Genomic DNA, 23,187 nt, shown 5'->3' with positions numbered 1-23,187 from the left:
GTATAGAAGATAAATGTCTTTGCTGTTGTGTTAAGTTTAGTCATATAAGAGACGTTTATTAATAAATTATGACAGCTTTTTACATTTCTTTTTTAAATAAGTTATAGTTTTATTTTCACTTGTTTTTATTATTCAATAGTTACATTATAAAGGAACTTTTATTGCCACCAGTCTTGTTTCCGCCCGGACCAATAACGTCATCAACCAGCGCGCCGGCGTCCAGTTCAAAACAAACGTACAAATGTCTTAAGAGAGAGTGAGAGGAGACGCTTTTCAGAAGTTTGTGCACAACGCATTTTGATAGTAATACTCCGCCGAACATTTGAAGAGCAACTGCCACCAGTAAGATCTGCAAAACCCCCAAGTTTTTTTTATAAAAATCATTGTCTGTTTGTATTAATACGTGCGGAACAGTGTGATTCTATTTCGTTCGTTTCGTATTGCTTAGAAGTGCATGTTTGTCGTTTGCTGGTCAGTTGACATGAAGAAACAGCCCTGCTAAATGAGCACTTGATTAATACCTTTAATATAAATATAGAGATTTTCTGTGTCCTAAAATGCAATGTTTGCATTAAGAGTCTGATGGTGGTCTATAGCTCATATACTTCTCACACAGGTATGGCGAGCAAATGCCCAGAGTGTGGCTCGTCCAATGTGGTGGAGGATGATCTGTACTCTCAGAGGCAGTGGGTCTGTGAGGACTGTGGCTCAGTTGTCTCTGAGGGCCATCTGACCACCTTACTGAGCGATGAGACCCAGGGCAGAGGTAACCCAGCACGGGACATTTCACTTTGAACTGATCTTAATTCACTCTGCTTGAAAGCTGCTGATTTGACATCGCTTTCATTTTGTCTAGATGTGCCCTATCATGCTTCCACGGAGGTGGTCAAGAAACCGTGTAGAAATCTAATTGCTGGTAAGATCAACGGCTCAATCATATTTAATCATTTAGTTAATAGTTCTTATTATAGTGATGATAGAGGGTTTGTCATCGAGTCCTGCAAGTGGATTTTTGGATAACACTTAATGCATTAACTAACAATGAGCAATACATTTGTTACAGTATTTATTAAAGGTGCCCTAGAACGTTTTTTCACAAAATGTAATATAAGTCTAAGGTGTCCCCTGAATGTGTCTGTGAAGTTTCAGCTCAAAATACCCCATAGATTTTTTTTAATTAATTTTTTTAACTGCCTATTTTAGGGCATCGTTATAAATGCGCAGATTCAGGCTGCTGCCCCTTTAAATTCTCGTGCTCCCCACCCCCTGAGCTCTCGACTATAATACAGTGCATAAACAAAGTTCACACAGCTAATATAACCCTCAAAATGGATCTTTACAAAATGTTCGTCATGCATGCTGCATGCATGCATCGGATCATGTGAGTATAGTATTTATTTGGATGTTTACATTTGATTCTGAATGAGTTTGAGGCTATGCTCCATGGCTAAAGCTAACATTACACACTGTTGGAGAGATTTATAAAGAATGAAGTTGTGTTTATGCATTATACAGACTGCGAGTGTTTAAAAATGAAAATAACGACGGCTCTTGTCTCCATGAATACAGTAAGAAACGATGGTAACTTTAACCACATTTAACAGTACATTAGCAACATGCTAACAAAACATTTAGAGAGACAGTTTACAAATATCACTAAAAATATCATGTTATCATGGATCATGTCAGTTGTTATTATTGCTCCGTCTGCCATTTTTCGCTATTGTCCTTGCTTGCTTACCTAGTCTGATGATTCAGCTGTGCACAGATCCAGACGTCCTTCCCTTGTGTAATGCCTTAACCATGGGCTGGCATATGCAAATATTGGGGGCGTACATATTAATGATCCCGACTGTTACGTAACAGTCTGTGTTATGTTGAGATTCGCCTGTTCTTCGAAGGTCTTTTAAACAAATGAGATTTATATAAGAAGGAGGAAACAATGGAGTTTGAGACTCACTATATGTCTTTTCCATGTACTGAACTCTTGTTGTTCAACTATGCCAAGGTAAATTCAATTTTCAATTCTACGGCACCTTTAATGTTTGTTAACGTTAGTTAATAAAAATACAACTGTTCATTGTTGGTTCATGTTAGCTCAGGTCCATCAAATAATATTAACAGATAGATTTATAATGAATGAGTAAATGCTGAAATGAACATGAACTAAGATTAATCAATGCTTTAGATGCACATGTGTTGGACAATGAAAGTGAAACACTGGCCAATATAGTGTTGGAGGTTTCATGACTTTATATGCGCAACCCAGTGGACAAACTTCACTGATTTCACATTCCATCAGTAAGAGCAGAGTGTGAAGGTTGAATTAGCAGAGCAGCAGCACAGCTGCACATAAAATACTGCAATCCACACAACATAATGGGAGACAAATCAGAGTTCAAAAGAGGACAAATTGTTGGTGCGTGTCTCGCCGGCTCATCTGTGACAAGGACAGCATGTCTTTGTGGTGTATTGAGAGCTATGTTATCCAGGGTAATGTCAGCATGCCACCACACAAGATGAACCACATCCAACAGGAGTAACTGTTAAGGCAAGAGGAAGCTGTCTGAAAGACATTTCCAGTTACTCACCTGGATTGTATCCAAAAACATAAAACCACAGCTGCCCAACTCACTGCAGAATTAAATGCGCACCTCAACTCTCCTGTTTCCACCAAAACTGTTCGTTGTGGTAATATTCATAGTCGGGCTGCTATTGCCAAACCTTTGGTCACTTGTGCCTTTGCCAAATGTCAGTTTCATTGGTGCGAACAGTGGAAATCTTGGGCTGTGGACAATATGAAACATGTATTGTTCTCTGATGAGCCCACCTTCACTGTCTTTTAGTGTTACGGTGTGGAGAAGCTCCAAAGAGGCTTAACACTTGACTGTTGCTGCCCAGAGTGAAGTACAGGGTGGATCAGTGATGGTTTGGGCTGCAATATGGCATTCCCTGCTGTACTTGTTGGGCACGTCACTGCCAAGAAGAACTACCAAACCATTCTGGAGGACCATGTGCACCTAATGCTTCAAATTGTACTCTGAAGGGGATGCAGTGTATCAGCAAGATACTGCACCAACACACACTGCAAGACTTGTAAAAGAATGGTTTGATGAACATGAAATTGAAGTTGAACATCTCCCATGGCCTGTACAGTCACCAGATCTAAATATTTTTCAGCCACTTTGGGGTATTTTGGAGGAGTGAGTCAGAAAATGTTTCTCAGCATCACATAGTGACCTGGAAACTGTTCTGGAACAGGAATGGCTCAGAATCCCTCTGGCTGCTGTGCAGGACTTGTATCTGTCATTCCCAAGATGAACTGATGCTATATTTGCTGAAAAAAGGAGGTCCAACACCATACTGATAAGTTATTGTGGTTTAGAACCAGGTGTTTCACTTTCATTGTCCAACCCCTGTATTTTCATTTTTAGTTCATGTTGACTAATGCAGTGAGCTAATGTTGACAAACAGAAACTTATTGTAAAGTGTTACCAATTTTCATTATGCAAACAGTATATATAGGTGCTGGTCATATAATTAGAATATCATCAAAAAGTTGATTTATTTCTCTAATTCCTTTCAAAAAGTGAAACTTGTATATTATATTCATTCAATACACACAGACTGATATATTTCAAATGTTTATTTCTTTTAATTTTGATGATTATAACTGACAACTAAGGAAAATCCCAAATTCAGTATCTCAGAAAATTAGAATATTACTTAAGACCAATACAAAGAAAGGATTTTTAGAAATCTTGGCCAACTGAAAAGTATGAACATGAAAAGTATGAGCATGTACAGCACTCAATACTTAGTTGGGGCTCCTTTTGCCTAAATTACTGCAGCAATGTGATGTGGTATGGAGTCGATCAGTCTGTGGCACTGCTCAGGTGTTATGAGAGCCCAGGTTGTTCTGATAGTGGCCTTCAGCTCTTCTGCATTGTTGGGTCTGGCATATCGCATCTTCCTCTTCACAATACCCCATAGATTTTCTATGGGGTTAAGGTCAGGCGAGTTTGCTGGCCAATTAAGAACAGGGATACCATGGTCCTTAAACCAGGTACTGGTAGCTTTGGCACTGTGTGCAGGTGCCAAGTCCTTTTGGAAAATGAAATCTGCATCTCCATAAAGTTGGTCAGCAGCAGGAAGCATGAAGTGCTCTAAAACTTCCTGGTATACGGCTACGTTGACCTTGGACCTCAGAAAACACAGTGGACCAACACCAGCAGATGACATGGCACCCCAAACCATCACTGACTGTGGAAACTTTACACTGGACCTCAAGCAATGTAGATTGTGTGCCTCTCCTCTCTTCCTCCAGACTCTGGGACCCTGAAAGGAAATGCAAAATTTACTTTCATCAGAGAACATAACTTTGGACCACTCAGCAGCAGTCCAGTCCTTTTTGTCTTTAGACACTTCTGACGCTGTCTGTTGTTCAAGAGTGGCTTGACACAAGGAATGCGACAGCTGAAACCCATGTCTTGCGTACGTCTGTGCGTAGTGGTTCTTGAAGCACTGACTCCAGCTGCAGTCCACTCTTTGTGAATCTCCCCCACATTTTTGAATGGGTTTTGTTTCACAATCCTCTCCAGGGTGTGTTTATACCTATTGATTGTACACTTTTTTTCTACCACATCTTTCCCTTCCCTTCGCCTCTAAAATGTGCTTGGACACAGAGCTCTGTGAACAGCCAGCCTCTTTTGCAATGACCTTTTGTGTCTTGCCCTCCTTGTGCAAGGTGTCAATGGTCGTCTTTTGGACAACTGTCAAGTCAGCAGTCTTCCCCATGATTGTGTAGCCTACAGAACTAGACTGAGAGACCATTTAAAGGCCTTTGCAGGTGTTTTGAGTTAATTAGCTGATTAGAGTGTGGCACCAGGTGTCTTCAATATTAAACCTTTTCACAATATTCTAATTTTCTGAGATACTGAATTTGGGATTTTCCTTAGTTGTCAGTTATAATCATCAAAATTAAAAGAAACAAACATTTGAAATATATCAGTCTGTGTGTAATGAATGAATTTAATATACAAGTTTCACTTTCTGAATGGAATTAGTGAAATAAATCAGCACCTGTATATACTATTGTATTATTAATATTTTAAATTAGGTTTGATTTTTATGTTTATTTTATTTTAAGCTTTAGTAATTCTGTGCTTTTGTCATTTTTATTGATAGTTTTCGTAGTAGTTCTTATTAGCCCTATTTTTAATTGTTTTAGGTTATCGAAAATGATTTTAATAGTTTTATTAGAGAAGTTAAAGGGTTTGATGGCTTTTCATTTTGTATGGACAGTATTATGTAATTTTGCATGCATGTATAATTGTTCTCTTTCCAGGCTTCATTCGGGTGCGTGCGCTGTGCCGTATCCTCAGGTTATCCAATGCCATGGAATCGGAAGTAGTGAGTCTCTTTGAGAGCGCTTACAATCTCCCCAATTTCCTCCATGTGACCTTAACCAAGAAAGAAATCTTGGGAGGCTGTTGCCTACTCTGCGTCTGTCGCCAGAGAAACTGGCCTGTTTCCATGGGAACCGTTGGTTACCTTTTGGGGGCAGACAATTCGGCAGTGGGCTCGGTATATCAGGAGCTCATAAAGAGTCTGAACATTCAGGCCACCACTGCCGGCATCACAGACCTGATGGAAAGCTTCTGCTACGAGTAAGTCTGATGCTGTCATGACTTCCACTATATTTTAGTCAATGTAAATGTCGGTTTCCTTACGTACAGTGTTTTTGTAGGTTCAAGCTGGGTCCTCAACAGGTGGAGGAGGTGCTTTCTGAAACCCCTCAGCGGCTGCTGGACAGGGTGTCTGCTTTGATTGAACTAGCTGCTGATACTTGGATAGTGACAGGCCGCCAGCCTTTGCCTCTCATCATGGGATCAGCGTATGTGGCCTGGCAGTCGCTGAATCCTATGGTGAGTGATGTAATGTTCTGATGAGCGTGTGTTACTGAAAGAGAGACATTTGTGTTAAAAAAATATGATGTAAAACAATGAAATCGGCAACATAAAACAAATGTGCACTTGTGCTCAAAAAGTTTTCTTTATTCTGTAAGGACACTTTAATCACTACTTGTATAGCTATTTTATGTGCTGGTGAGCCAAAGACAATTTTCCACCTCGGTGGACAATAAAGAATACAATACAATACAATACAAATTGATCAACAGTGACAGTAAAGATATTTATAATATTACAAAAGATTTCAAATATATTTGAATCTTTGGTGGAAAAAGTCACTTTGTTGAGAAACATCACTGAAAAAAATGTTTCTTGAGCAGCAAAATCAACATATTAGAATGATTTCTGAAGGATCATGTGATACTGATATAGAAGCTCATTCATCCACCACACAAGTGAAAAAAAAATTCATGCTTTGCTAAATCATAATTATGACGTTAAATTATAAGAAAAAGAAATTGATAAATTGAAATTGACTTTTTATCATAATTTCAACTTGTCATAATTTAAATTTTTTAAAATCTCATTTCAATTTCAAAATTTTGATTTGTCAATTTCGCCTTTTTAATCTCATCATTTTGATTTGTCAATTTATCATAATTAATGATCATAATTTCATCTCAATTTCAATGTCATAAATTTACTTTGTCTTAATTTGAACTGAGTATGAGATAATTTGACTGTCTTTATCTCCTAATTGACTTAAGTCATAAGTTTGACAATTTTGTAACATTATTTCATAATTTACTTTAATCTCATAATTTACTTTAATCTCATAATTTCAGTCAATTTAGATGTCATAAATTTGACTTTTTTGTCAAAATTAAATTTAGTGTCATCATTTTGACTTTATCTTATAATTCACTTTAAGTCATGATTTCAACTTCATTTTTCAAAATTTAGATTTTTTGACCTTTTAATCTCATAATTTCAATGTCAATTTCAACTTGTCATAAAGTCATGATTTCCAACTCTAATGATTTCTAATCTCATAATTTTGACTATTTTCCTTATGTGGTGGAAATGGGCTTCCATACACTGAAGACTGGAGTACTGGCTCCTGAAAATTCAGCAATAAATTACATTTAAAAAACATTAAAATACAAAAAAGCTATTTTAAATTCAGTTTTTAATTGAATAAATGCATCTTACCAGCCCCACACTTTGAATTGTAGTGTAATATTTTTATGTTATTAGTATAGAGTTGAGGTGTCTGATCATATTCACAATAATTTCCACACAAAAACAAAATAACGGAAAGCAATTTAATTGCAATACTTGCATTTATTCAAACACAAAATTGTAATGGTATTTACACTCTTGTATCGTCCTTCCTTTACACTGCAAATTGTTTTTATTCTCATGTAAAAATTTAAATGACATTTGAGTGTCATGACAAATAAAAAAATATGAATTTTACTTTTTTTCAAAATAAGCATAAACAATACTTTCCTTCCGGAAATGTTGGATCAAATGATTCATGATTGAAAATCTTTTGCAGGCCCGCATGAAATACACCTTCACCACGTTCTGCAAGATTGGAAAAGTACCCGAGCAGTCGTGGCGTAAAAGCAGAGACACGGCCCTGAAGCGGGTGAACGAGCTGCTGGAGGTGTTGTGTAAACTGGGCCGGGAGCTGCCGTGGCTGAGGGGCACCGCAGTGGAGCACAACACCGTGGCCACGCTGGTGGATGACATCCTGAAGCACCGCAGGGCATTGCTTTCGAGGGCTGTTAAAAAATACGAACAACAACTGCAAAATGAACTCTCAGAGGCCCAAACGACAGACTGCGACAATGACCCATCAGAGTCAAACCGCTCAGATTCATCTTCCTCAGAGACGCCTGCGGTCATGAGCTCTGACCAGGCCGAATGTGAGAATCCTGCTGATGAAGAAGCCACAGATTGTCAACCATCACTAACCCACTGGGGTAAAAGGCACTTGTTTTTACCCCCCTGCGTGAAGAGTTGCAAGCGGCAGAAGGTGGACGTTCCACAGCTGGAAGTGACCGGAGATGAAGACATATCGGACAGTGAAATTGAGTCATACATTCGCTCTCAGGATGAGATTAAATTGTATCTAAAGGCTCAGAAGGAGCTGAAGCAAGCGTAATTGTCATATCGTTTATGGTTCAATCAGTTTTTCATTAGATTGATTATATTTATTTCTTGTTACATGGATTAGTTCTGTTGTGGCATTAAAGGGTTCACCCAAAAATGAAAATTCTGTCTTTAATTACTCACCCTCACGTCATTCCACACCCGTATCAGAATGGATTTTATCAGAAATAGATGAACAAAGGTCTTACGGGTGTGGATGGACATGAGGGTGAGTAATTAAAGACAGAATTTTCATTTTTGGGTGAGCTAATCCTTTAAATCGTAATGTAAGATTTACCTCAACTTTTTGTTGTTGTCTAAACTGGTTCATTTCTCCATTTATTTCTGTACTATTTTATCATTATTCTAGTTTGAGTTTGTGAATTAGCACTGTTGTGAATAGCTGCTTTTGCAGGAAGCAATTTATAATCTTGCCGGAGCCTGTAATTTCATATCATTTGATAGATGCCGCATATGCATTTGACGTAAATAACAGCCTCTAAAGTCCCTGTGTCTGAAACAAATTGATTTTCTGTTGCACATCATCCATCGGATGTATTATTCCAGGAAAATTCATTTTCGAGACCTTGATTTTATTGGCGTCCAAGTCACAGCTGTTCCTGCTCACCTTGTGTTCGTGAAGGAATCATTAGTATGAGCCGTTTTCATTCTTTCGGTTGCTTGAGGCTTTACCATTTTTAAAATGTCCCACAGGTGTGTGATCTTGACAATGATATACAAAGGTGACCGCAATAATTGAAGTGCTTGTTCTCATTATGTTGTTTTATTTGTCTGGTCCTTCAGGAGATATGCTGGTTTTAAAATCAGTTGCTACTTTGAATAAAAGGCTTTCTGGCAGTTGGAGCTCAACCTTGCATTCTGATTTCTGCTGTATTTGCAACAAGGTGTTTGTACACACTACACTTGAAAATGTTTAAATGTCATTACATTAGATAACATAATATCAACCCAGCTGGCTTTTATTTAAAAGAAAGGGCACAGACATACTTTCCATAGAAATGTGGTGATCTAAACCTGTAGTTGTTCTCAGTGGCGTAACTTTGTTTAAAAAAAGTGGGTGGGACATGAGTGTGTGTCTGTGTGATCGCTGCGTTTCAGTTCAAGCGGCCCATGAACTGACCATCTCTTCCTACTGGTAATAAACATAACATGAGTACACCGTTTTTTTTAAATTCACTGACCCCTCCCTCATTAAAACCTGCATTCAGTGATAAAGCGCTCTTCTGTGTGGACTGTGCACGAGCTAAGAGAGCACAGTTGCATGCCACTTCTTGCTAGTCAACTGGAGATGTTTCATGTGTATTAGGTACATCCATGCCGCAAGTTTCTAAAAGTGGTAGTGACAATATCGACCCTGGTGAAAAGTGGTGAGGACATGTCCCACCTGCAAATTATGCCTATTGTTATTCAGCTTGAACTCTTGAGTCAAATTGAACCGACCAAACGAGTTTCGAATCACGCAGGCTCTCTCGCGAGAAGTGAATGTGATTGGCTGTTCACCACTGATGCATTCATGTGCACGTGCTCCACGAAGTCGGGATCAAAGCCTGAATTGACAGAGAAAGTTGATGATCAGCATCATGGTTAGACTGGGTAAACCCAGCCTGATCTGCCGGCGATTTGATTTCACCCGGCAACTCAGTCTGGAAACCCGTACATTCATTTCTGCTGCATCTGTTACACTTTTGCGGGAACCAATCACAGACTGGCTTATCCACCTTGCTCGCTATTGGTGGGTACAGAGCTCTTTCTATGGCTCTGGGCGGGTATAACACGATGACGTCTCTCGCACGACCGTCAATCCAATTCCTTTTAACCTCTCAACGTTTAGTTTAGCAAACAAATCGCTCGACTGGGTGTAAATATCACTCATTTTCATGTTTTTTTTTGCACAACCTGCAAAAATCGCTCGATGCCATTGCTGCTTCTGCAAACCGCTGATCAATGCTACAAACCAATACAAACTAAACCTGTCTGGAGTTTTCGCGTCGCTCTGCAAAAGTACATCACCCGGATCCTTGATCTGATTGGTTGAAGGACTGTCCAATTGCGTGAATAATGCTCGTTGATCACGCCTCTTGTGCAGTAGGAAATACATAGCAAACTCCCCAGACCAATGTTCATTTTTAAATTGAGCTTGGTCTGGTGATAGCCAGACAACATCATGGTACCAACAAAGCCAGATTGGAGTGGTTTTGTTTTGTCAACTCGAAACTAATCCTGCAACCCTGAGTTTCTTCAACTACCATCATGGTACAGGCCCCAGGCCAGTAGTTGAAGTCATTTTGTAAATAAACACTACGTGCCTAAACACTGAACATGTAAGGCGCATGCGCATGATGCCAGCGTTTTCACAACAGCGTTTTTGTAGTTTACACGGAGACAATAATGGTATTGTTTTCAAAAAAACACATTTTCAAAAGTTTGCATTTTCAGGCTCCCAAAACACAGTTGTCATGTAAATAAACGACCAAAACATGTAAAAAAGTTTTCAGTTTTTAGTTGTGTAAGTGGCCCCTAAAAGTATTAATTTCTTTTAAAAAAATCTTAGTAATATTTAATAATAGGTATTTAACACTAATACTATTTTTACCGTATTTTTGATCAAATAAATGCAGCCTTGAAGAGGCTTTTTTTTTTTTTTAATCATTAAAAAATCTTACAGACCCCAAACCTTTGAACAGTAGTGTACATTGAAAATCCAAAAATCACCAAAACACCATTTGATTAAAAGTAAAATTTTATTTTATTTTTAATAGCATGCAATAATTTAAACCGCTTGTTGCAGAAGCAGACGCTTTCAAGCACAGATGAATCAGTTTACCTTTTTTTTTTGTTTTTTTTTGGTTTCCCTCCATGACGCATATCAGACTTTAGCAGGAGATTGCTAATGGAAAAAATAAATGGCAAAAAGTAGTCATTACTGGAGCGCACAGACTTCTGGGACTCTCAAAGTCAACATGAAATCAAAATGGACTCTATTTAGGCTACTTGCTTAATTCAGTTTTCTGGTTTTATTGTGCATGATTACAAAGAAAGAGCTTCCTTTGCAATGTTCTCTTGAAGCAAAATGTCAATTCCTGTCCTTTTTCACATTGAATATCCTGTTCCACTCATAAAACACAACACTGCAGAAGAAAACCTGGTTGCGAATGCAATTTCATGTTGATTTCACTGTTGTGGGATCTTTTGAAAACAGCCCAACATGGAGGTTAGAATCATCTGTTATGTGTCAATAACTAGCAGTAATGAATCAGCCAGTAACACAGCAGTCCTAATGGAGCATCTTTCAATTACATTAAGGCTATGTCTAAACTAATCAAGTGGATTCATTTGAAAATGCTGTTTTCGTGTTGTAGTGTGGAATGTGAAATCAGAAGTGTTTGATTTTGAACACGATGACGCATGTTTAGAGGATGTGACGCATATTGTTCCCATAGATATGTATGTGTGATATCTTTCAGGAGTTAGGGTACATTTACACAACAATGTACTAAAATGCGTTCACATTGATGATTTAAAATGACTAAAAATGCTGTATTATGCATGCCATGCCAGTAGATGGCAATGTCACTTTGTAAAGAAACAGTAGAAACGTCACTGTTTTCACAAATTTGCGTTTTGTAGTTTACACAGATATAGTTTCAAAAGTTACAATTTTTAAACACCCAAAACCACCACGTATAAATGAACGGCCAAAACACATTAAAAGTTTTCCATTTTTAGTTGAAAATGGTGTCGTGTTGCCCTCTTATTAATCAACAATAAAGCACACTAGACAGGAGTAGCGATCTTCATCCATCTGGTTTACTCTTCACTTTTGTTCTTCATTCTTCAAAATAGTAGTCAATTCATGCATAAACACATTAATTTTAAAAGACGAACAAAGAACCGCAATCAAGGCATTTGTCGATGGGAAAGATGTGTTTGCCGTCCTTCCAACGGGATTCGGCAAAAGTTTAAGTACAAGTTCAACATACGTCACTTACTGCGTTGCTCTGATTGGTTGTAGGTCTATCCAATTGAGTGCAGAGTTTTGTTTTTTTACTGGTTCGGTTAAGACACGCCCCATAATTCAAGTGCAATGGAGCAGTATCAGACTCACATTCTGCCTAGAATATGAGTATGACGAAGTCATACGTTGAAATTACTGTTTGTTGGGAAAGAAACGTTTGAAAAATGCTAATTGAAAATTGAATGCTAGTGTGGAATGGATTGAAATGGAAATGCCATTTTCAAATATCCATATTAATGTAGCCTTAAAGGTGCCCTAGAATTAAAAATTGAATTTACCTTGGCATAGTTGAATAACAAGAGTTCAGTACATGGAAATGACATATAGTGAGTCTCAAACACCATTGTTTCCTCCTTCTTATATAAATCTCATTTGTTTAAAAGACCTCCGAAGAACAGGCGAATCTCAACATAACATCGGGATCATTAATATGTACGCCCCCAATATTTGCATATGCCAGCTCATGTTCAAGGCATTACACAAGGGAAGGACGTCTGGATCTGTGCACAGCTGAATCATCAGACTAGGTAAGCAAGCAAGGACAATAGCGAAAAATGGCAGATGGAGCAATAATAACTGACATGATCCATGATAACATGATAGTGATATTTGTAAATTGTCTTTCTAAATGTTTCGTTAGCATGTTGCTAATGTACTGTTAAAAGTGGTTAAAGTTACCATCGTTTCTTACTGTATTCACGGAGACAAGACTGTCGTTATTTTCATTTTTAAACACTTGCAGTCTGTATAATTCATAAACACAACTTCATTCTTTATAAATCTCTCCAACAGTGTAGCATTAGCCGTTAGCCACGGAGCATAGCCTCAAACTCATTCAGAATAAAATGTAAACATCCAAATAAATACTATACTTACGCAATTAGGCACGCTGCATGACAAACACTTTGTAAAGATCCATTTTGAGGGTTATATTAGCTGTGTGAACTTTGTTTATGCTGTTTAAGGCAAGCGCAAGCTCCGTGGGTGGGGAGCACGAGATTTAAAGGGGCCGCGCAGCCTGAATCGGCGCATATTTAATGATGCCCCAAAATAGGCAGTTAAAAAACTGAATAAAAAATCTATGAGGTATTTTGAGCTGAAACTTCACAGACACATTCAGGGGACACATTAGACTTACATTCCATCTTTTAAAAAGACGTTCTACGGCACCTTTAAGACCTTGATATACTTCAAGTGAAACTGAAGAACAAACTGGTGTGACATTATTTTGAACAAAATCAGGCTAAAACTAAGTTAATCTGGAGTTCGTTTCGGGAGTTTGAAACAACTTGCCAAAGCAACTTTCCGGAAAAGTTTGTTCCAGCTGGCAAACGCCTTTGAACTCCCATTGGTCCGTGGTGTTTACACAATAGGTAGGTGTGGCTCTGAGACTCAACTTTCTTTGATGACTTCTCCACTTCAATTGAGATGTTCACTAGCTGTATAAATTTTACCCCTAAGTGAAGAATGAAACTTTAAACTTCGCCATGAGCATATTTGGGCCTCAAGTGTTTCCATTCATCATGTTTTTTCTTGTATTTACATTTTGTTGGCCTTTAATAAATTGCACTCCTGAGTTTTCAGCTATTCTGATGCCCACAGTGATATCATAGTACGACGCTCGCTGTCGCGCATTGGTTGGCGGGTATGCCGATGCGGCGGTGGCAGGTGAACATCTTGCGCAGTTCTGCACGGAAGCGGTCGTGGAGCCACGCATACAGGAACGGGTTGCAGCAGGACGAGCTCATGGCGCACAGATGACACAACAACTGGATCAACAGGAAATGCCGCTTGTCGATGAGGTGGATGTCGATGTCACGCAGCACATTGAACACATGGATGGGCAGCCAGCAGACGGCGAACGCCGCCACCACTAGAGACACCAGCCTGAATATCTTACGCTTGCGTGCACGCTGGGCCTCGGCCTGGTCCCGCGTGCGGTGTCCGGGGGCCACGCAGTTACGGAGTTTGACGGAGATGCAGAAGTAAGAGACACAGACTGCGGATAAAGGGAGGATGTAGGTCAGTAGCAGTGTGCTGTAGGCGTACACCAGCCGCTGGGTCTCCTGGCCCAACCAGAACTCCTCACAGATGGTCAGACCCTCTTCTCTGAACTCTACATGATACGTGTGGGCCACAGCGGGAGCGACTAGCACACACGACAGCAGCCAGATCCCAGACAGTATGTAACCACAAGCCGCCATTGAGATTCGCTTCTTCAAAGGGTGAACTGTAGCATAATACCTGTTAAAACACACAGAGATATTGCCATTATATTATATTATAATTTACTCATTTTTCTTCCAAATATTAGCCCTAAATTAAATTAAACTGTAAAAATCATATTTTGTATGAAGAAAAAGAAGCCTATTTTAAGAACATATTAATATTTTTGTAGCATTAAAGGGTTATTTCTCCCAAAAATGAAAATTCTGTCATTTATTACTCACCCTCATGTCGTTTCACACCTGTAAGACCTTTGTTCATCTTCGGAACACAAATTAAGATATTTTTGATAAAAATCCGATGGCTCCGTGAGGCCTCTATTGCCAGCAAGATCATTAACACTTTCAGATGCCCAGAAAGCCACTAAAGACACATTTAAAACAGTTCATGTGACCACAGTGGTTCAACCTTAATATTATAAAGCGACGAGAATACTTTTTTGCGAAGATGAACGAAGTTCATTTTTTATCATTAAATTCATGAATTTGAGTTTTGTTTTGTTAAATTCTCATTATTCGCATTAATAGAAAAATGCATAATTCTTATTTACTCATTATTTATATTATAAAATAATTTTAATTGTCAATATCAGAATCAATATAATTATTTTTACTACAGTAAACATTTGGGAAAAAAACTTACAACTTTTTATTAGTTTTATTCGTTAAATAAAATTATACTTATTAAATATTATTATAATTTTTACGATTTTATTTTTATTATTATTTTGAGATTACAGTAAAAAGATTATTTGAAGTAATGGATTAAGAAAATATGAAATAATATCACAATGCAAAGATCTTAAAATAGGCTAATATTTTCTACAATAAAATATAATTATTTCTTTCTGTATGGGTTTTATGGGGGGAAATATGACACAGACATGTTCTTGACAGACTTTGTGAGTTAAAGGGTTAGTTCACCCAAAAATGAAAATTCTTTCATTAATTACTTACCCTCATGCCGTTCCACACCCGTAATGGCCGATTTCAAAACACTGCTTCAGGAAGCATCGGAGCTTAATGAATCAGTGTGTCGAATCTGCTGTTCGGAGCGCCAAAGCAGGGGTGTCCAAACTACGCCCCGGGGATTAATTTTAAGCGACCCGCAGCTTGTCTATTAAAATATATTATGTGTGGCCCGCCATGCATAATTTACAAATTGTGCAGTTTCACAATGTCACCACAAGGCGGCAGTACTACATTTTAGGCAAGGGAAATATTAACGCACCAAAAGCGGAACGGAACAGCGCTACTTGTGCGCATTGCGCGACTCACAACTTGTGAGTCACAAGCTGTTTATTTGCTGAATGTCTCGATCACACGAACATTAAACAGCCATCGAGAAGTGTTCGAGTTCGGCTTAGATGTCTCAGGTACAAGCTGCAAATCTCTCTGTTATTTAATTCAGTTTAAAGCCAGTTGAAACAGCGCTGACTGAATCAACAACACTAACGGGCAAATCAGGAGAAACATTGAGCCGATCCAGTTAGAATACTTCAACCAACAATTCACCAACATTTATCATGGATTTACTGTGGTAACACTAACTGTAACCATGGTATATTGTCAGAAATGTAGGTTAATATTTTATTTCATTTTTAATGTAGACTTGTATTGAATGCCAATAAGGCCACATTACAGAATATTTTTGTCATAAACTTGCAGTTTTGTGCATTCGTATTTATATTAAATGTGTTTATAGACTAATACCTTAAAACCATTCTAGATATAGAAACAATATTTTTACTTTTTACCATGTAGTGAGGTGACGTGTGGTTTTACCTGCGGTGATCTAATTAGAATAATTTTAATTCAAATAAGAATAGAGTTCTAACTCAGTAATAATATTTAAATTTCACCCTTTAAAAAAACGAGGTTAAGTTTTATAGATATTGTTTGTGTATTCAATTTGAATCTGTGTCCTATCTCAAACTACTTGTTTTCAAGAAACAAAACATGTAGGCCTAATATAAATTTTATATATTTTTTGTATATATATATTATATAGAAAAGGAACCGGCCCCCTTTTAAAAAAGTTTGGACACCCCTGCGCCAAAGTCACATGATTTCAGTAGTTTGGCGGTTTGACGCATGATCCGAATCATGATTCGACACGCTGATTCATAACGCTCCGAAGCTTCATGGAGCAGTAGGGGTGTGACGAGATCTCGTGTCACGAGACTAAACTGTGACGAGATTTCTCGTCGAGGCGAAAAGTAGTCTCGTGATATTGCCATGACAGAGTGGTTAGGATGATTAGGAAAGAATATGCCACCGTTACGTTTACATTACGCCTCCACTGTCGTTTTGCTTTGTGTTTAAATAAAAAAAACATTTAATTCAGTTGGATAACGGACGCCGCCGCTCCATATTTACAGAGTTATGCGCGATCGCTGAAAGTGAAAGTAAACAGGAGCGCGCATTCAAACGCGATCTCAATACCCCCCATTTTGAAAGCGGCTCCCTGATGAATACAGATATCTCTCAATATGAAAGCTATTTTAGGCTGGGCAGTGTAGTTGTAACCATCTCTTAGCTCTGTATCAAAGAAAAATGTGGTCTTATTTGCACTTTGAATATTGAGAGAGTGTGATTATGGTTGCACTTAATGTAAAGTGTTACCATGAAACGAATAACAGTTTTCTCTTAATCTTATTAAGCACAAACAATAAGGTTTCATTTGTTAACATTAGTTAATGCACTGTGAACTATCATGAACTAACAATAAATGACTATTTTTATCAACTAACATAAACAAAGATTAATAAATACTGTAGCAAATATATTGCTTATTGTTAGTTGATGTTGGTTAATACATTAATGTTAATAAATGAGACCTTATTGTAAAGTGTTAACATTTTTATTTATACTGTTTTTATTTCTATGATCAGTTTGTGGAAAGGAGTTCAGTTAGGAGGTCAAAAGTTGTAGAAGCTCATAAATCATGTACAGTAAGGTCTGAAGAGACTGAAATCATATAGAAGAGAAGTCAGTCAGTTGAGTTAGTAGCAAAATCTTTTACAGTGCTTGAGTATTGTTGTCTTTTACTGCATATGATAATTCATACTCAGAAAGTAGAACTGAAATGACATTCATTACAAGATGATTAGTTAAAACATTTCAAATACACCTGCAGAATATTTTTTCTAGTCATGATTTCACCATTGAGGATTTCTTAAAAATAGCGTGTAAAAATCTTGTCTCGTCTCGTCTCGTGAACTCAGTCTCGAGTCTCGTCTCGTCTCGTGAGATACCTGTCTCGTCACACCCCTATGAAGCAGTGTTTTAAAATATGCCATCACTAAATAAGTTTTTTTTTTTTTTTTTTGCCGCACCAAAAATATTCTCGTCACTTTATAATATTAATATTGAATCACTGTACTCACATGAACTGATTTAAATATGTTTTTAGTACCTTTATGGATCTTGAGAGATGGCTCACAGAGTCATCGGATTTCAACTAAAATATCTTCATTTGTGTTCCGAAGATTAACGGTCTTATGGGTGTGGAACGGCATGAGGGTAAGTAATAAATGACAGAATTTTCATTTTTGGGTGAACTAACCCTTTAAGAAATCAAGAAAAAAATCCATATTGTCAACAAACATTAAAAGCAGTAGTGGGGAAACAGCAGCAAACTGCAGTCTTCACTTTATTGAGACCTCTAATGATCTCCAAAGATGAAAAACCCTTTTTAAAATCATTCAGTGCACATCCTTTCATCTCAAGTGATCTGACCCACTTTAACCCCACTTAGTTTTATCTGCGTCACGTACATGCCTGAGCCACTAGCGAGACCATTAGAGGGTCCGTTGGCTGCACTCACCTGTCAACGGCAATGGCTGTGAGAGTGAAAACAGAAACGTATACAGTGACAGGCTGGATCAAGAACACCAGGTAGCACATGAAGCGTCCGAACGTCCATCCGTGAGGGCTGAAGGCGTAGGCCAGCGTGAAGGGGACGCAGGTCACACACATCAACATGTCCGAGAAGGCCAGGTTACCGATGAAGAAGTTGGTGACGTTGTGCATCTTCCTCGTGCGGCAGATGACGTAAATCAGAAGGTAGTTGCCAAAGACGCCCACCAGCAGCACAAGAACGTAACAGGGGATGATGAGCGGCTTGAAGGTCTGCAGCAGGGCTACGTCTGCGAAGGGAAAGCTGTGAGGGGCCGTGCTGTTTTGGACCACCGTCACCTCATACACGTGGCTTCCAGGTGGCTCTTCTCCACCTTGCCAGCCAGAGCCCTCCATCCTTCAGTCAAAACACTTCTGTCTCCACCTGCTGGACGAAAACACAAAGGTTTTTGTGTTAGTAACATAACTGCTTCTTTATTTATGAATTGAAGTGCTTTAATGTACCTGAATGAAAAAGACTTCAGAAAATGAAGGTCGAAAAAGGTTTTTTTTTTTTCTCTTCTCTTTGTTCCAGCTCCCCGGCATTTTAAAACAGTCTGCAGTGATGTATTTTTCAAAAGAGCTACTGTAATCTTCCTATGACAAACCAAGCTTAGGAGGTAAATGCTGCTTAAATTCACATTTTGCACTCATGTCATCTGTGTAAATGCAAAACTGAATTCAACTCAAATGCCAGTCATTTTATTAAATTGGCTTTATGTTCTCTGTTCTTGCTGAGTTCCATTTGCAAAAATGAAACTTTTGCATTTTCATGAAATCCCCCCTTTCAAACATCTATGGTAGATATGGTAAGAGATTATGTATGAAATGTCTATGAAATTACACTTTATGACATTTTCCCCCAGTTTCTCTCAAGACTAAGGGTTAGTTCACCAACTAATGAAAATTCTGTCATCATTTACTCACAATCATGTCATTCCAAACCCTTAAGACTTTTGTTCATCTTCTGTTCATCAATCTGAGAGCTTTCTGTCCCTCCAATGACATCCTATGCAACACACTTTTGACGCTTCAAAACATTAATAAAGATATTGTAAAACGAATCCATATGAATTGCGTGGTTTAGTCTTGATCTTGATCGTTTAATATGATGACAGTTGTGAAACACTTGTTACAGGGTCTAGGATCTAAGATCTCTTTATTAGCTTTTTGAAGCATCAAAGTGGTAGTTGCGTAGGCTGTCATTGGAAGGACAGAAAACTCTCATTAAATACCTTAATTTGTGTTCTGAAGATGAACAAAAGTCTTTACGGGTTTGGAATGACATGAGGGTGAGTAAATGATGACAGAATTTTAATTTTTGGGTGAACTAACCCTTTAAGCCTAGTCCCAGACTAAAATGTATGTTTGAGCTGTTTTAACTGAAAGCAACATGCACTGACATATCTGTTTAGTTTCAGTGTTCATGTTTTCCTAGTTGGTCACCTAGTTTGTTAATTAGTTCATCAAACCTTGCTTCTGTTCTCCCTGATTATCCACGTGTATTTAAGATATGAGTTTTCCTTTGTTCCCTGTCTGGCATTGTAAATCTCAATGTTAAACGTGATTGCGTATTCAGTTTCTTCAACAATCTCCTGAGCTCTTTTGGATTTATTAAGACTGTTTTGTTTTCAACCCCATTCTTTGTGCTCTTTACTACAGCGACAGAATCATGACAGAAATATGTCTCTGCCATTGTTTCGTCTCAAGATGCACACAGTAATGTTTTTTTTTTAAGGCACGTTTATAAAAGCTACTTAAATATCCCCATTGAACTAAGGGCTAATCCTGGCTTAATCTAAGCCCTGTCTGTGAAACCAGGCCTTTGTTAAATATCGACTGGTAGTTGACATTAAATTCTTTTACAAAGTTGAGATATTTTGCAGTGCAACATGCTAAACTGCTTTAAAATGAATTCTACTATTGTCCTATTATTAATTCGCATGCAGGTTTTATGAGCATAAATTGAGAGGTTTAATGGAATATTTTTACTTTTAAAAATGAATAAATTTGAAATCTCCAAAGGCCTTCTGAGCTACCAGAATTTTAACATATTCATCAGAGCAGCATTTTAACGCATGTAATCCTCTAATTGGGACAGTAGATAAAAGGCTACTTGACTAAATATAGACTATACATGACAATAAAGGTCATGCCGTTTGGATCTATATAGTCTGAAAAGGACTTAGTACCAGACAGGGTAAATATTATGGAAGTGAACTGATTATCTTACTGTCAGTGATGATGGAACTTTCTTCACCAATCAGAAATAAAGGCTCCTGTTCATCCATATATATATATATATATATATATATATATATATATATATATATATATATATATATATATATATTTTTTTTTTTTTTTTTTTTTTTTTTACATTTAATCATTATAGACACACACCACACAGACTGCAGAATTAAACAGATCTTCACCCTTGATAACCTGTAGCCAAAATGTAGGAGATTTGATGGTAACATTTTTTTTTTTTTTTTTAAATAATCATGTCAATAATCAATAACATCTACCGGTATCACAACAACGTAGGCTACCTATTAAGTTTTGCACTGTTGTTTGTTTTATTATGATTGTTACTTCAGAGCTGAAATAAAAAGATATCGTGTCTACATGCTTGAAACGAACATGCAGAGTCAATGCTGCTTTTTGACTCAAATCCTTGGTTATCGAGATACAGCCCCCGTGACAACTTCCCTGTGTGACAACTAGCCCCAGCATCTTCTAAATGCTTATGCATACACTAAATATTGCATCCTTTGACTAAAGGATGTAGAGTCAAATTAGCCTATATCAACAAGTCTTCAGGATATTTGCTTTAGAATAATAAAAAAAATACATTACCTACGACTGAAAATGTGTTTCTGAGAAGTCTGTGAAGGCACCTTTTCTCCGGTGCGGTTCACCGATCGGTGTCTAGAAACGAAGCGCCGGTGAGCATATGACATGCAGCGCTTCGGCTCCGAGAAGCAAATCGCACATAAAACAGCGAGAGACTGAGTGTGCTGCAGTAACAAGTGTTTCACAACTGTCAGTCGCTCACTCATGCAAAGCGATGCCCAACTTCTGTCACCCTGTCAGCGAACACCGTTCTGCGGGTGCGAAGGGTTGGGAGGGGTCTAATTAAAGCTCGAACTTCGCCAAAGGAGGTCAAAGAAAAGGATTTGGTTAAACTTATTTCATAGATTCTATAAGAATATATTATATAGGCTACTCAACAAAACAACGTAGCCACAAAAGGGTTAGTATAAGGCGCGAACATCATCAAAGGAGGTCAAAGAAACCGTTATGGTTATAACGGTTTTAAGATAGGCTAACACCTTTATAACTCTACACTGTTTAGTTTTTTTCTTTTCTTTTTAAAATTAACAAAATTTAAATGTATTTAAGCTAAATTTGTATTTTTTTCGAAACAAAATTTAAATGTGTCCAGAATAGTTATCATAATTTTAGTGACAATTACATAAATTATAAACCAAGTATGAAAAATGTCCAGAGTTTTAATGTTATTAGATTTTTAGTAAACAATAAATTTGTATCAAGGGGGCGTTTTACCACAGGGCCCCCTGTCAAAACAATTTGCAAAATACATTTACAGCAAAATCTACTACTACCAGTACCACCACAACTAAAATAAACTAAATAAGCAATGAAGTCTTAACCATAACCAGTAATTAATTACAATAGACTATTTGAGAAGTATTTTACAATAGTTAGCATCAGCTAGCAAGTTAGTTAGCATAAACTAGCTCACTTGGTAGCTGATGCTAACTTGAAGTCATTTTTAAATATAAATGTAAATATATATTTTTACTCAACCACCTAGTTAGATGACATTTGGTCTAAAAACAAAGGATTTGCTGTTCAGAATAGTGAGAAGGGTGCGTTTTACCCCTAGTGGCTGGGGGCGTTTTACCCCACAGACAGTGTTTGAAAAAAAAAAAAAAAAAGTAATTCTAAAAATATAAATATTTTCCTTAAATTACATGTACTTCCTATTAAACTACACAGTCCTTACTATTCGCATATTACATATAAAACATATATTCTCCAAAACATCAAGCTTCAAAACATATTTTCTTACTGCTGAAAATTAGATCACTTGAAATCCATTTTCTCTCAAGTACGTCGCCAGTAAAAGCTTCATAGTAAATAGACAGGGGCGCCGCTAAGGGGGGAAAAGTTAGGACGATTCTAAGGGCCCACGCACTTTTGGGGCCCCCAGAGATCGGTTTTAGTAGTAATAGTAGGCTACTATTAGTAATTTAATAGAAATTATAAATGTATAATCTACCAAATAATTACAAATAAAACAAAATTAAGGCTTATTTCTGCATTTTCCGGCTAAATGACCCCCAATTCACTGCATGGTTTCGTCCTACGTAGTCTAGAGCAGTGTTTCCCAACCCATCCATTGCACCGCGCACTAATGTGCCGTGACAGCTTGTCAACTGTGCCGTGGAAAATGATAAAATTCCTAAAAAATAAATGCTACAAATAAGAATCATCACGCTGTCTGGACAAAACCTTGTTTCTCTTTATTTCTTCATTGTTTTATAAAATTAATGCTATGGTCATCCTTTATGTCTCTATGTGGGTTTTACAAATATTTAACCAATAAAAAGCATTTAAAAGAGGCTGTGACTAAACCTCGTAACTCCATTGGCTTCTCAAACTGTCAGTCAAATCTCATATAACTCCGCCACGCCTGCCCGCCTATAGTTTGGAGTCGGAGATCCCCTGATGTTTACGTAAGTACAGTGTTTTCTTTACTCGAGAAACATAAAGGATAAAGGATAACGTTTTTTTTCTATTTTGTATGTCTTTGTCGTCTAGTTGAATACCGGCTACCGTTTTAAATGTCCTGTGCATAGCGCTTTATCATATCATAAAATTTTAATCATGAGATTTCAACAAGATTAGCGCCACAATAAACTTT

General features: G+C 37.6%; 2 protein-coding genes across 2 annotated transcripts; one reads left to right on the top strand and one right to left on the bottom strand.

Moving 5' to 3' along the window:
* Positions 1 to 178: 178 nt before the first annotated feature.
* On the top strand, positions 179 to 8,942 carry brf2 (BRF2 RNA polymerase III transcription initiation factor subunit). Its single transcript, XM_048181018.1, has 6 exons — positions 179 to 342; positions 617 to 766; positions 857 to 916; positions 5,348 to 5,669; positions 5,750 to 5,927; positions 7,474 to 8,942. The coding sequence occupies exons 2-6, from the start codon at positions 619 to 621 to the stop codon at positions 8,083 to 8,085; spliced, it is 1,320 nt and encodes a 439-aa protein (XP_048036975.1). The 5' UTR covers positions 179 to 342; positions 617 to 618; the 3' UTR covers positions 8,086 to 8,942.
* Positions 8,943 to 13,169: 4,227 nt separating this feature from the next.
* Positions 13,170 to 19,815, bottom strand: prlhr2b (prolactin releasing hormone receptor 2b). The gene is made up of 2 exons (XM_048181823.1): positions 18,163 to 19,815; positions 13,170 to 14,352 (listed from the first exon to the last, which is right to left on the bottom strand). The coding sequence occupies exons 1-2, from the start codon at positions 18,588 to 18,590 to the stop codon at positions 13,716 to 13,718; spliced, it is 1,065 nt and encodes a 354-aa protein (XP_048037780.1). The 5' UTR covers positions 18,591 to 19,815; the 3' UTR covers positions 13,170 to 13,715.
* Between the last annotated feature and the right edge of the window lie 3,372 nt (positions 19,816 to 23,187).

The sequence above is a fragment of the Megalobrama amblycephala genome, linkage group LG2 (genome assembly GCF_018812025.1).
Source record: "Megalobrama amblycephala isolate DHTTF-2021 linkage group LG2, ASM1881202v1, whole genome shotgun sequence".
NCBI lineage: Eukaryota > Metazoa > Chordata > Actinopteri > Cypriniformes > Xenocyprididae > Megalobrama > Megalobrama amblycephala.
This window is presented reverse-complemented; position numbering and strand designations above follow the sequence as displayed.

Coding starts and splice junctions, on each gene's coding strand:
- prlhr2b (XM_048181823.1), bottom strand. CDS start 18,590: ATGGAGGGCTCTGGCTGGCAAGGTGGAGAAGAGCCACCTGGAAGCCAC. Junction 14,353..18,162: donor ACAGCCATTGCCGTTGACAG/GTGAGTGCAGCC, acceptor GTGTTTTAACAG/GTATTATGCTACAGTTCACC.
- brf2 (XM_048181018.1), top strand. CDS start 619: ATGGCGAGCAAATGCCCAGAGTGTGGCTCGTCCAATGTGGTGGAGGAT. Junction 767..856: donor CGATGAGACCCAGGGCAGAG/GTAACCCAGCAC, acceptor CATTTTGTCTAG/ATGTGCCCTATCATGCTTCC. Junction 5,928..7,473: donor GGCAGTCGCTGAATCCTATG/GTGAGTGATGTA, acceptor AATCTTTTGCAG/GCCCGCATGAAATACACCTT.